The sequence below is a fragment of the Corylus avellana genome, chromosome 1 (assembly GCF_965113065.1).
Source record: "Corylus avellana chromosome 1, dhCorAvel1.hap1.2, whole genome shotgun sequence".
Classification (NCBI taxonomy): Eukaryota; Viridiplantae; Streptophyta; class Magnoliopsida; order Fagales; family Betulaceae; genus Corylus; species Corylus avellana.
In genome coordinates this window covers 1,984,038-1,996,457 of record NC_142490.1, presented here as the reverse complement: position 1 = coordinate 1,996,457, position 12,420 = coordinate 1,984,038, and the positions used below count along the sequence as shown (strand labels likewise).

Here is a 12,420-nt window from a genome sequence, read left to right as displayed (position 1 = left end):
TGCGATTAATGGTATTATTGCAATAAACTGAATTATTTTTCCACCGCAAACTCTGTCCAATTAGTCTTTGATTTCTGAATTGTTGTCCTTTTTCAATTGGATTCCTCTGGGAAAAATGTTTTTATTTGTTGAAAACAATTAGGTGTAGCGTGTAGAATGATGAAAATGCCCTTGCCCGTGAAGGTGTCCGAATTCGGTTGTTTTCTGAGTTCATAAAGTCTCATCAAACGTACTCTTTTTCGTTCTCGTTCCCATTTTCAAATTTGATTCGAAAATGTCTTCTTCGTTAACGTGCACTAAGCTAACGCTATTCACCATAGCTGGAGTTATAATCCAAACCATTGGCCTCTCGCTTTTCGTTTATGGATTCTTTCCCGTCAAACCAGCCCTCTCCGGCTTCAGGTACCCCTTGGTTCCCGATAAACTCTAAGAAAAGAAAAAGAAACGAAAATTGCATTCCAAATTTGAAGACAAGACTCAAAAACAATTGGATAGTTTTTTTTTCTTTTTCTTTTTCGTTTTTTCTTTCTGTGTTTGAGACTTTGTAAGTTTGTCAATGAAGAGCTTTCTCTTTTCTGGTAATGTCAGCGGTCCCGAGAGTTTCCTTGCGCCGACGTGTAACTCCGTGCACAACCAGAGCGAGAGAGATCTGCCTCCGGACCAGCTCAAAGCGCTATATGAGGTACTTCCTTCATATTTAATCTTGATTTTAATTGCAATTTTTTTTTTTTTTAAGTACAACTATCGAAAATTTAAGAGGCATAATTGATTTGTGCTTTATGTGATTTGGTATTTAGTTCTGAATCTGTTAACATATGCATCAACTAGCTGTGGATTTGTAATTGGTGGCATTTGTTTTCAATTCCAAGGCTGTAATTCGTTGCATTAAACAGAGCTCAACAGTAGTTGATTATTTTAGTTAATGGAGGATTGGAATGATTGATATTAAATAATTCATCACGAGCATATTTTTTTATCGTGAAGTTTTTTGACTAACTGGGATAGTAGTAGTAGAAGTTTCTGGCTGGAAATGGTAGTAAAAACACATTAAGAGAGTTATATAACTATTTGAAATCATTTTCTATAAGCTCTGAATACATCAAAAGAGTACGCTCATTCCTTTCGACGTGGTTGATGTCTTAGTGCTGTATTAGTTCAGTGGTGGGGGTGTCAACTCTCATGCTTGTTGATGATCTCTTAGTATTCTGTTTTCAAATGTCATGGTTCTTATGAAAGTTTTCCACAAAAACAGATGATTTCTTCCGTAAAACTTTTGTTTATTTTTTCTTGTAATTCCTGTGACACAATATTATGGAAAAATATGAGTCAATTCGGGATGTTCGTTAATTATTTTTTCAAAATTTGTCACTAATTGGAAATTGGCCGCTTGTCTTAATGTAGGAACTGTCAGGAATCCCTTCATTTGACCGGCTAGTTTTAATGGTATGTAAAGTTTCTTCTGTGAACCATATCTGTTGAAATGAATGCCTTAGAAATAAAAAAAAATGTTGGGAGTTGATAATGCTGTATAATGGATCAGAATCAGTTTTTCATTTACAAGCATGCCAGTTTAGGTTATTGATGGTCTTCCAGCAGAATTTGTGCTCGGGAAGGACCATCAGCCTCCATCCAAGGCTTTGATGGAAGCTATGCCGTATATTCAGTCATTGTTAGCAAATGGAGCGGCAATTGGGTACCATGCTAAGGCTGCGCCTCCAACTGTTACAATGCCTCGTTTGAAGGTGGGTGTAATTGCAATCTTTTAAATATGCATAACCTGTAGAAGTCTATTCTAATCCTCACTATTTTGGTATATAATGGCAGGCTATTGTTTCTGGTGCAATTGGGGGATTCTTGGATGTGGCTTTCAATTTTAACACACAGGCTCTATTAGATGACAATCTTCTTGGTTAGTTGATGCAATCATATTAGAATAGTTGGCGCACCAATATAGTTTTATGAGTCCTTCTAGGAATGCAATTAACTTGTTCACTCCACTGCTATGTAGGCCAGTTTTTAAAGTTTGGTTGGAAGATGGTAATGCTTGGTGATGAAACATGGCTCAAGTTGTTTCCTGGATTATTTATAAGGCATGATGGAGTTAGTAGTTTCTTCGTAAGTCTTTTGCATTAGTAGCTTGTTGAATACATAAGTTTTGTCCTAATCACCTTGGTGCTTCTCTATGTGTGTGTGTGCATGTGCGCATGCGCCGACCACATGCATGTGTGTTTTTTAAATACCTTTTTAGGTATTCGTAAGTATATTTTGTGGGTTGAACCCAATGAAATTACCTTTTTTCTTCTAAGTTCTTCATGTTAATACTGTTAGCATTGTGATTGAAGCGAAAATCACTAGTTCGAATTTCTCCTTATCCCTCTTGGGACCATTTACTCAAGAAAAAAAGGGCATTGTGATTGACAATATTTGTATATTTTTTCCTCACCATAATGTTTATTTCCAGTTTTGAAAAAATATGTATCTCATACCTAAACAAAATGGGAAAAACTTCCTGCATTACTCACATAAATAAGATTGGCTATGTTGGCAATTATTTTTACCATGATATCTAGTTAGGCCAGTATTCTTCCATGGAGGAACTGGTCTGGTTGGAAACTTCGTTCGATGGTTAATACGAGTCATTTTGTTGTTGTTGTTTGCCATATGAACTGTTTTAATGCTTCGTAAAGTTAGGGATAAGAGTTTGCATCTTTCATCTGGGGTTGCTTAGATATGAAAGCTATATTATAAGGCAATTGAAATGATAGACACGTTGTTTCTTGCTACAGGTAAAGGATACTGTACAAGTAGATCAAAATGTTTCTCGACATTTGGTGGATGAGCTAAGCAGAGATGATTGGGATCTTCTGGTTAGTCTTTGTCACTAATCAATAAGTAATAAATTGTTCTTATCTAGCCTGATAATATCTTCTTAGTACTTTAACTGGCGATAATCATTATGATGTATTTAAATTAGCATGTTTGCTGGCTACTGCTTTTGTCGATGAAGGATATTGTTGTTGATTCTTATGAGATGTACTTTTTTGCTGTAGTAACAGAGTTATCAGCTAGAAATATTATCTGTTTTATTTCTGTGAGTTCAGGACTTAAACATCTTGTTCTATGTGTGCTTGTTATCAAGCATTTTAGGTATATTCTTGGTGTATTACAGCCTCTCCATGCTGCTATCTTGAGAATGTATAAGTTCTTTTATAATTTGCTCCATATTCTACTATGGGAGTACGAGAATATCTCTTTTAAGCTAAACCTCAGAAATATGATAATTATCACTTTTAAGGATAAAACAAAGAATTCAATAACAAACTAGAAGCCAATGACAAGATTATAGTTTTTCTGTTTGGTGTTGACTCATTTTGTAGGAAGGAATGTAACATCTGAAGTAAGATGCAGCCTTCGTTGGGAAAAATGATTAAAGGACTTGTTAGCCAACCTATGTAGTTCAGATAAGGCTTTTGTTGAGTTTGTTAGTGAGCCTTACTATTTACTTTGCTGATTCATTATGATCCAAAAGCTTTAGTGATGCGGGACATTCAACAGAAATCTAGACTAGACGAGAAAAGAGAAGAGAAAGAGGGGAAGAGGAGGAAGAAGACGAGGAAAAACAGACAGTCATGATTTTATTCATCAAAAGCTAATCACTACAGTACAAAATTATGTTTACATAGACTAGGGATTAAACCTTAACCCTAACCCTAGTGATATTTGGGCTGACAGCCCACTCAAATAACATAAAGCCCATAAGTTACATAACCAACCTGAAAAATAAATAACAAAACAAATAAAATGTGAAATAACAAAAGAATAACAAAAGTGTCCATAATATCATCTCTAGCTCTCAATCACCCAACCACAAAGTCATGGGTTGGGCCATCCTCTAACGTCGGCATCCATACACGTGTGATCAATGGCTTCTGTCTGGTGTCCCCATCAATTCTCTCGTGGTGGGAAAAACTCGACTCTGTCGAGTGTGACTCCTTGCGGCTCTGGTAGTACTCCAACAGGCTGGGATCAAGCTGCTGCAATGCATCCTTGGTGATCCATGTGCAATCTAAATGTGATCTTCCTTCTCAACGAACTAGGAAACGCTGAACTTTGCCATCCATGGTAAAGACAATTTTCTCATCTAGAATAGCATCAATATGTTCTTTATGTGCTGGTGGAAGGGGTAGTTGGACGGGATCAAGTATAGGGTTGGTGGCAGGTCAGGTAAAGGGTCCTTAAAAAGATCATCTGGAAGAAGTGGCTGGCCCTTATAAGTAAGTAGATCCTCTACATTAAATGTGGAGCTAATACGATGGTCAAGTGGGATGTCAATGACATATGCATTGGATTCGACCCTCTACAGCACTTTGAAAGGCTTGGCACTACGAGCTTGCAATTTTCGAATGGATCCAGGTAGGAACTGTTCAGGTCTAATCCAGACCATGATGTAATCTTTGGTGCTAAGTGCAATGTGACGCCTATGTAAAGCACCTTGAAGTTTGTGTTGAGAATTACTTGCTAGAATTTGCCTACTGAACTCATTATGCAAGTCATGAACATGGTGTGTAAATGCGTAAGCTAACTCTAGCATTTGGAGACCTCGGGAGCAGGTCTATGCCTATGGACCTATTGATGGAGATATTGTAAGCAAATTGGGTTGTGGGAGAATCAAATCCTAGTTCCTGCGATTGACCACTTTAGTTTGTCCAATAGTGGATTTTGATCCAATGATAATTTTAAAAGCCATGTCAAGGAGTGTGAGAGTGGAAGTGTGTGTAGCATTATTCTTATTTTAGTGTACCGTATTCAAATTAATGCTTGTATTACGTAATAATTCATAAAGATTATATAAAATTGACATTTTGGGTGATGAATTCAATTTCCACTTAGAATAGTACTTCATTCTCTTTCTTTTAACTGAAGCTATTGTTTCAGATTCTACATTATCTAGGCTTGGATCATGTTGGACATATTGGTGGGCGTAATAGGTATTGCACTATAAATCCTTTCCTAATGATTTTATGCTATCATTTTTGAGTCTTCACTTTGGATGTTTGTTCAACTATTTCAGCATCTTGATGGCCCCAAAACTTTTGGAGATGGATGAAGTGGTGAAGATGATTCATACAAGTATTATCATGAATCAAGAGAATGGCCAAGGAGAGACACTTTTGGTTAGTGATACCTCCTTTTTACCCTTATTTAGTTTTAATGTATAATTGATATATGTTTGGCCCACTTTCTAGGACCTTAAGCTTCCTGAAGGTGATCTCGTCTTTTGGGGGGCAAAAAGAGTGACCCTTTAGCATACTGAAGGTCAAATGATGAATTAAAGGGCAAAAAGCCAACTGTCCATACTTTTTTCCTTTTAATCTGGGAACTATCTGATATTAGTTTGTTTTTATCTCTTTATATTTAAGCATACTCTTCATATAAAGCAGCTATTCTTGTTTTCATGCGGAAGTCTGTATGTTCTTTCTATTGTTAAGCAGTATGTCAAAACATAATATGCCTACTGGTTGAGATTGTCAATGTGTTGGTGCCATTGCCAGTTTTTGGCTATCTTCATCTTCATTTTGTGTAGATCTCTGCTGCAATATCCTTGTGTTTGTAGTTTATTTTTTTAACAGTTTACATGGTCATAACTTCTGTTTTGCTGTTCTAGCTATAATGTCGATTCAAGGAATTGAATTTTCTTGGATATCTGCCTCTTTATGAATTTTTCATGTAGGTGATAGTAAGTGACCATGGCATGACAGAAAATGGTAATCATGGGGGTTCGTCATATGAAGAAACTGACTCCTTAGCTCTTTTTGTTGGCCTGAGAAATCACATCTCTGATTATGCATCCTACAATCTCAACACTGTTTCTCAGGTAGCTCATACTTTATGCTTCCTTCAAATTGTTTTCTTTGTTTATTTTGATGGAGCAGATGTTCAATGACTTGCATTTCAAACTGTTTAACTGATAATTGCATTTCAAGGTTGTAATATCTCAAAATGACTTGCATCTGATTCTTGTGATCCAGGTTGACATCGCACCAACATTAGCTCTTCTATTTGGTGTGCCAATTCCTAAAAACAATGTTGGTGTTCTTATCTCAGGCACTTTCGAGTCATTTACAGGTTCTCTCTCTCTCTCTCTCTCTCTCTCTCTCTGTTGCAGAAAGAAAAAATATTTTAAAAAAGAATATGAAGAAAGAAAGAGATCTGGATGAAATGAAAATGAAAAGAAAAAGCTCCTTAGATTATGGAGATATTCATTACTCATTATCCTCGTGGAAGTTAGACCTTAAGCTTTAATCCAGAAATACAGTTTAAACTAACCCTTTGTTTCCTATACACACTGGATTAGATTTATATGTTAGTCCTATCTATTTTATTGCACAATCAATCATCTCATTGTCTGTTATATGGTTTTTCATAGGGATGGATGAAGAGGGGAGATGCTTATAGAGAGTTAGCTATATATGACAGCTATAAGGAACAAGAGTGACAAGACAGGAAATTAATCAAATGATAGAATAAGAGATGCTCTCATGTTATTAAAATATGTAGAAGTTGTGGCGAAACTGTTATCTCCTACACCTGGATGACTTAATACAGAAGTTTTGTTATAAACAAAGGATGCCATTCGTTAATAATTTAAATGGGAGCGCCCAGAACTGGAACAACCATGTCCATACTATTTGTTGCCTTGCAACTTTTTGTATGTAAGATAACCCTTTTCATGTTACTCTATCTTGGAAGCATTTATAATTGGTTCTACGACATTTCTACAACATCAAGTGTGGGTACAATGATTTTGGCAGTGTGTAGCCGTTTGACTAGGACCACTAGGTTGGTCTCAATCACATATGCTAGTTTTAATTATTTTTTTTGTTATGTTTGAGTTAAGTACAAAAGAATTGAAGTTGTTTGTATTGACTTGAAACTTCATTCGGAAGCTGGACTTCAACTCTTTGAGTATCTACCACATTTTGTGTTAAAGATCTTCATATTGGGAGGAATCATACATAAGATGGATAATATAGAAGTGTTAATTATTAATGGGAATGGATCATTGTCTAAAAGTTTGTATGAACATATAAATTTTTCTTGGAGACTGTTGACGACTCACTGTATTTAGGAGCTTGGCTTGACGATTTTTATGCTTCGTGTGATTTCTTGAGCGTTCTTCTAAAACGAGATTATCATTGGTGTCTTTAGTAAATCGACTTCCACGCCAATTGCTTCTCAATTAGTTTGGTCATTTAATTGAATCAAATGTGGATGAATTTTCTAGAGTTCCTTTTTAAATGATCATTTTCTCAGTTCCTGTATTATACATCTGAAAAATCTAGTTGCCTATATATATATATATATGCATGTATTATGCTGAAATGAGGAATAGACTGCTAATAGTTTTTTCAGTGTCAAATCTTGTAGTAGATTAATCAAATTAAATGCTAGAATGCAGAAAATTTTCACCTCTTACGTGTGTGTGTGTGTGTATATGTGTGAACTTGTGGACCCTAATGTAATTGGGAATAAGGATTAGTTGAGTTGAGTATATAATGTATCAATGTGATTTGATGCTGTTTCCCTTTTCTTGATGGATACAGATGACCAACAGCTGAAAGCATTGGAGTTGAATTCCTGGCAGCTACTCAGATTACTGCAAGCACAATTACCTGGTCTGTCATGTGAAAATTCCCCGTGTGACAGCTTCAGTCATGATCAAGGGTCCAGAAAAAGTAAGTGCAATGGGAGTATGGAGATCATGGTTTGTTGCTTATATAGGAATGCAGTAGTTCTTCACAATTCCTGGAAGTCTAAGGATGTCTCTAGGTGGGTACATGATGTTTTATATCATAGTAATCATGAAAACAAAATTCATTGGAAATACTGCTGATGCCTAGTTCTTCTTCCTTTGTAAATTATGTAGGTCTTACAGTAGGGAAGACTACAGCAGCATAGTTGCAGCATATTATGAGTTTCTGAAAACTGCAAGTGAGTGGTTATCACGCAGAGTCACTGATGTATGTCTATTCCTTTCTAAGAATTTCTGAGTTGATTGAAAGTCTTTTCTGATGTGAAAAAAAAAAAGAAAAAAAAAAGAAAAAAAAAAGGGTAACTTCAGTTTAGACCCCTGAATTACCACACAATTTGAAAAGCCCCTCCAAACTTTAAAACCTCTCAATTTGGACCCTTGAACTTTCAATTGCTGTCAATTTAAACCCCTCCGTCATATTTAGCCGTTAACTTCCCTGATTTACCCCTAAAAAGACCAAAATATCCCTGATTTTTTTTTAAAAAACTTTATTTATTTATTTATTTTATTTGGAATTAAGGGTAAATTTGGAATTTTATAAAAAATTCAGGGGTATAAACGTTATTGTCTCACTTTTAACGTTTAAAATTTGATGGAGTGATTCAAATTGATTGCAATTGAAAGTTATGTCCAAATTGAGAGGTTTTGAAGTTGGAGGTTCTCAAATCGCGTGGTAATTCAGTGGTCTAAAGTAAAGTTACCCAAAAAAGAAAAAAAAAAAAAAATCGTGGTTATTTTTGTTGTTAGCATCAGCAAATTGTCAATTATTTCATCCTGTTGATCTTCTCTCTCATTTTATTCATTTTATTGACAATTTTTGTTATTTTGTTGTTTTGCAGAAACCTGTTAACCTACTTGCTTTTGGAGTTGCAGCAATGCTGCTCTCGTGTCTGATATTGTTGTGCCTCATATTTCATATCTGCAAAGAATTTTACTGTAGAGAGACGCAACATTTTGACTCAATCTCTGGCATGTACACTTGGAATTTAGCCGAGACTTTTATTTTGGGTGTTATGTTGATCCTTGTTATAAGTATGGGTTCAAGTTCCATGGTAGAGGAAGAGCAATATATTTGGCATTTTGTGACTTCCACATTGGATCTGTTGTTACTCCGTAAAACAATGCAGTCTCTCCCTGCCGAGAAATCACGAAGTTCATTTAGATTGTATAATGGAACTAAGAAAATTGGTTTTCAAATGTGTTCCATCTTTGTGCTTGTTATTTCTGGAAGAACTTTGAGAGGCTGGCATCAAGGAGGCGTGAATTGGACTTATCTTCCTGACATTTCTAAGTGGCTTGAGCAGGCTGGGAGCAATTATATAAAATTAATTCAGCTAATCTCTGGCCTCCTGATGATCAGCTTGTGCTTGTTTTCTCTATCTTTATTAGGGTTAAGGAGAAAACTTGTTATGGTGGTTGGGTTTAGCTTTTTGGTGTCTGGCCTGTTGCTTTTGCAACATATCATGTTATATCAGGAAAATGCATTTGTCTCATCAAGTTGTAGCGCTACCTTGTGGGTACAAATCATCTTTGCAGTTCTGGGCATTGCCACAATTGGGACTTTCATGGCCTTGCCTTGGCTTATGCCTATATGTGTATCTAGGACGTACTCAGGTCATGATAGCCACATGTCAACTTCTGTTCCTATTGAAATACAAAAAAAGTATCCACTACTGGAATTGAAAGATTCTTTATTTGTGACTGGATGGGCATACATGTTCTGTTGGTGTCTTCTGCAGCTACTGCTCCAACAACCAATCAATTCAGCGCCTATATTATTGCTTCTTGTGCAAATCTTTGCAATCATGATTTACTCTTCTTATTGGGGTCTACATCATAAGCAATGGGTTGAGGTAAGTTACAGTATTGTTTTGTTTTAAATGTTGGTATCCTCTCTTGTATAAGTTGAAAGCAAGTTTAGCATTCACGCTGATAGATTAATGCTGTTTTGTAATGGGTTGAGGTCAGTTACAGTGTTTTACAGTGCAATACAATACTGGGATTTTTTTTAATGTATTTTGCAGTGTTGTTTTGTAATGAGTATGCCATTTTAAAATAGAGTAATGCTAGAACTACCCATAATGCTGATGTGGCACTTCCAGCCAACCATTAAATCAATCTTTGTAAAAAAAAAAATTGAAAAATTCAAGAGTTGATTGGGACTGCCATGTCAGCATTGTGAAATAATTTTTTGATAAAAATGTGGTTTCCAGCATTACTCTCTAAAATATATTTTACAGTATCATAAGCAATGGGTTGAGGTCAGTTGCAATATTGTTTTGTATACTAAATACATTTCAGGAACTAATGCTGGGAAATTCTTGTTTTCTTCTCCTAGATTGCTGCATTGTACTATTTGGGAATGGCAGGCCATTTTGCTTTAGGGAACAGCAATACGTTGGCTACAATTGATGTTGCTGGAGCCTTCATTGTACATCTCTTCCTCTATAGTGTAGCTTGCAAAAAAAAAAAAAAAAAAAGAGTACCTTTGAATACACAAACATTTGCTGTCTGCACTGTAAGAAGCCATGGGTTTTCTAATTTTCCCAAAATTGTTTTACCTATTGCCAGGGCATGTCAAGTTACTCGACACTACTTTCTGGCATTCTGATGTTCATCATCACCTATGCATCCCCCATCTTATTTCTTCTTAGCATGGTTATGTACATCTCAGTGAAGGACACAAGCTATCTCGTAATTCCTCAGAATGCTGATTCTGGACATCTTCTCAAGATTATGCTCGCATTTCCCTGTCTAGTTCCACTGGGCGTGAATTCCATTCTCCTGACTGCATACACAGTTGTATTGCTGTTGATGAGGAATCATCTATTTGTTTGGAGTGTCTTTTCCCCAAAGTAAGTCTTCCTACCCGACATGAGTTGACCATCAATGAATTATTGGAATATGCATATGAGAATTTGCATTTAGCACCATGGGCCAAGGTTTGATATCAATAGGTGATCCTAACTGAAATTCAACCTATTCTTTGTGGCCTTTGGAGATTTTTTTCCCTCTAAATTTATCTATTTTTGTTGATGAAACTTATTGTGTGCATTTTCCTCCAGGTACCTGTATGTCTGTGCGACAACTGTGTGCGTCTATATAGGTGTATCTTCTGTGGCTGGAACCATGATTTATTCATTTTTGGTGTTGGCCCTCCGGAAAAGGATGCAGGGCTCATCTGGTATTGACCCAAGGTAGAATTTGGCCACCAAGAAACCCAATTTTGATTCTTAAAAACCTATTCACGCATTTTTTTTCTTCTTCTTCTTTGTTTTGATTCAGAAATCTGTCATAAACAGCGAAGCAAGTGGGAAATAGATTACAAGGTTTTTTTCTAATAATTTTTGGGCACCGCAGAATAGTTAGTCTTAAAGACCCCTAGAATAGATAGAAATAGCCATTTCTTTGTTTGATTGCAAACTATTCTTGAGAATAGCCATTCCCCCATTAGAATGACTATTTACCTACAAAGAAGAATAGCTAAAATCCATTATTTTTTATTTTTTCTTCGAACCCAATATTTAAAAAAATAAAATAAAATAGTTCTTAACATTTTATCGAAGAAATGACTTTATCTAAGCTGGGCATAGGAGAGAATGATTCAAAGGTGGGACCTACAAATGTACTTCATCTAAACAATAGCTAACTAGACGAGGACTGTGGTGCTTAAGAACACATTCTTCTCCAGTTCCTTAGCCGATGTGGGAGACAATGCCCTTTTTTTTGTCCTACGCAATGCAAGGGAATTGGGGAGAAAAAGGCTTTATCTGCGCTGAATAGGAGAGAGAATGGTGCTAAGTGACAGACCCAACAATTATTGTGATTCTTTTTGCATGCGAAGGGAAGCTTTATTGATTTACAACACCAGGTTGAAGGATAGAGGATAGGGAACACTAAAAGAGTCCTTCAATTTGGGTTGTTGGTCAAAGTCTACTCTTTTGATCCACTAAGGACTCGTCACCCAAGGGACTAAGAAAAGATAAGAGGTTCTAGATAATTTTGCTATTCGAATTAGTAGTAATTTGACTAACAAATATGAAAAAAAAAAAAATTATAGGATTTATATGTGTGAGTGAGTTTTGAATAGCTCATTCCCTGTTGCCATAAAAAAGTTTTTTCACATTAAATTATGGATGAGCTTTTTTTGACAAAAGATGATAGTCTGACGAATTTAAATATTACAGTGATAGTTGGAGGGGCCAAAGTATATATTTTTCATAAACTATTCTACTAAAAAGTATATTAGGATTTCAAAATTTCAACATACATATTTGAATTTTGTTATATGGAAATTGCTCAAACAAGAGTTTTGGCTTTCCTTTTCCTTTCGAATAAAACTTTGATTTTCCAAATCCTTTTTTCCTTTTTAACTTTTTCCCAGAGAATTACCAGATACCTTTTTTTCTATCTACGCGTGAAGAGTGAGCACCAAAGGCTTCATCATGATTGATGACTACCAGGTTAATTTGGTCTGACTAGAAATGGTAAAACAAAAGGGATCAAACGAGTGGACTTGACAATCTTAGCCGACCAGCTTTTGACGGGCTTGGATTTTTATTTTGGACACTTGTTGCCGGAGTACTGGTTGAACGTCAACCCACCCA

The 12,420-nt window shown here is 35.9% G+C and overlaps 1 protein-coding gene across 3 annotated transcripts; it reads left to right on the top strand.

Moving 5' to 3' along the window:
• The first annotated feature begins 250 nt into the window (after positions 1 to 250).
• LOC132170860 (Alkaline-phosphatase-like family protein) lies at positions 251 to 11,285 on the top strand. 3 transcript variants are annotated; one of them, XM_059581989.2, is made up of 17 exons: positions 251 to 402; positions 589 to 682; positions 1,402 to 1,443; positions 1,665 to 1,742; positions 1,825 to 1,909; positions 2,009 to 2,115; positions 2,787 to 2,867; positions 4,936 to 4,988; positions 5,072 to 5,174; positions 5,732 to 5,875; positions 6,030 to 6,126; positions 7,605 to 7,830; positions 7,928 to 8,021; positions 8,653 to 9,666; positions 10,152 to 10,244; positions 10,385 to 10,668; positions 10,879 to 11,285. In XM_059581989.2, the coding sequence occupies exons 1-17, from the start codon at positions 275 to 277 to the stop codon at positions 11,012 to 11,014; spliced, it is 2,859 nt and encodes a 952-aa protein (XP_059437972.1). In that variant the 5' UTR covers positions 251 to 274; the 3' UTR covers positions 11,015 to 11,285. The 3 variants fall into 3 exon arrangements, with proteins under 3 accessions (XP_059437972.1, XP_059437971.1, XP_059437975.1); XM_059581988.2 differs by having other exon boundaries at positions 1,575 to 1,742; XM_059581992.2 differs by lacking the exons at positions 251 to 402; positions 589 to 682; positions 1,402 to 1,443 and having other exon boundaries at positions 1,667 to 1,742; positions 2,014 to 2,115.
• The last annotated feature ends 1,135 nt before the right edge of the window (positions 11,286 to 12,420 follow it).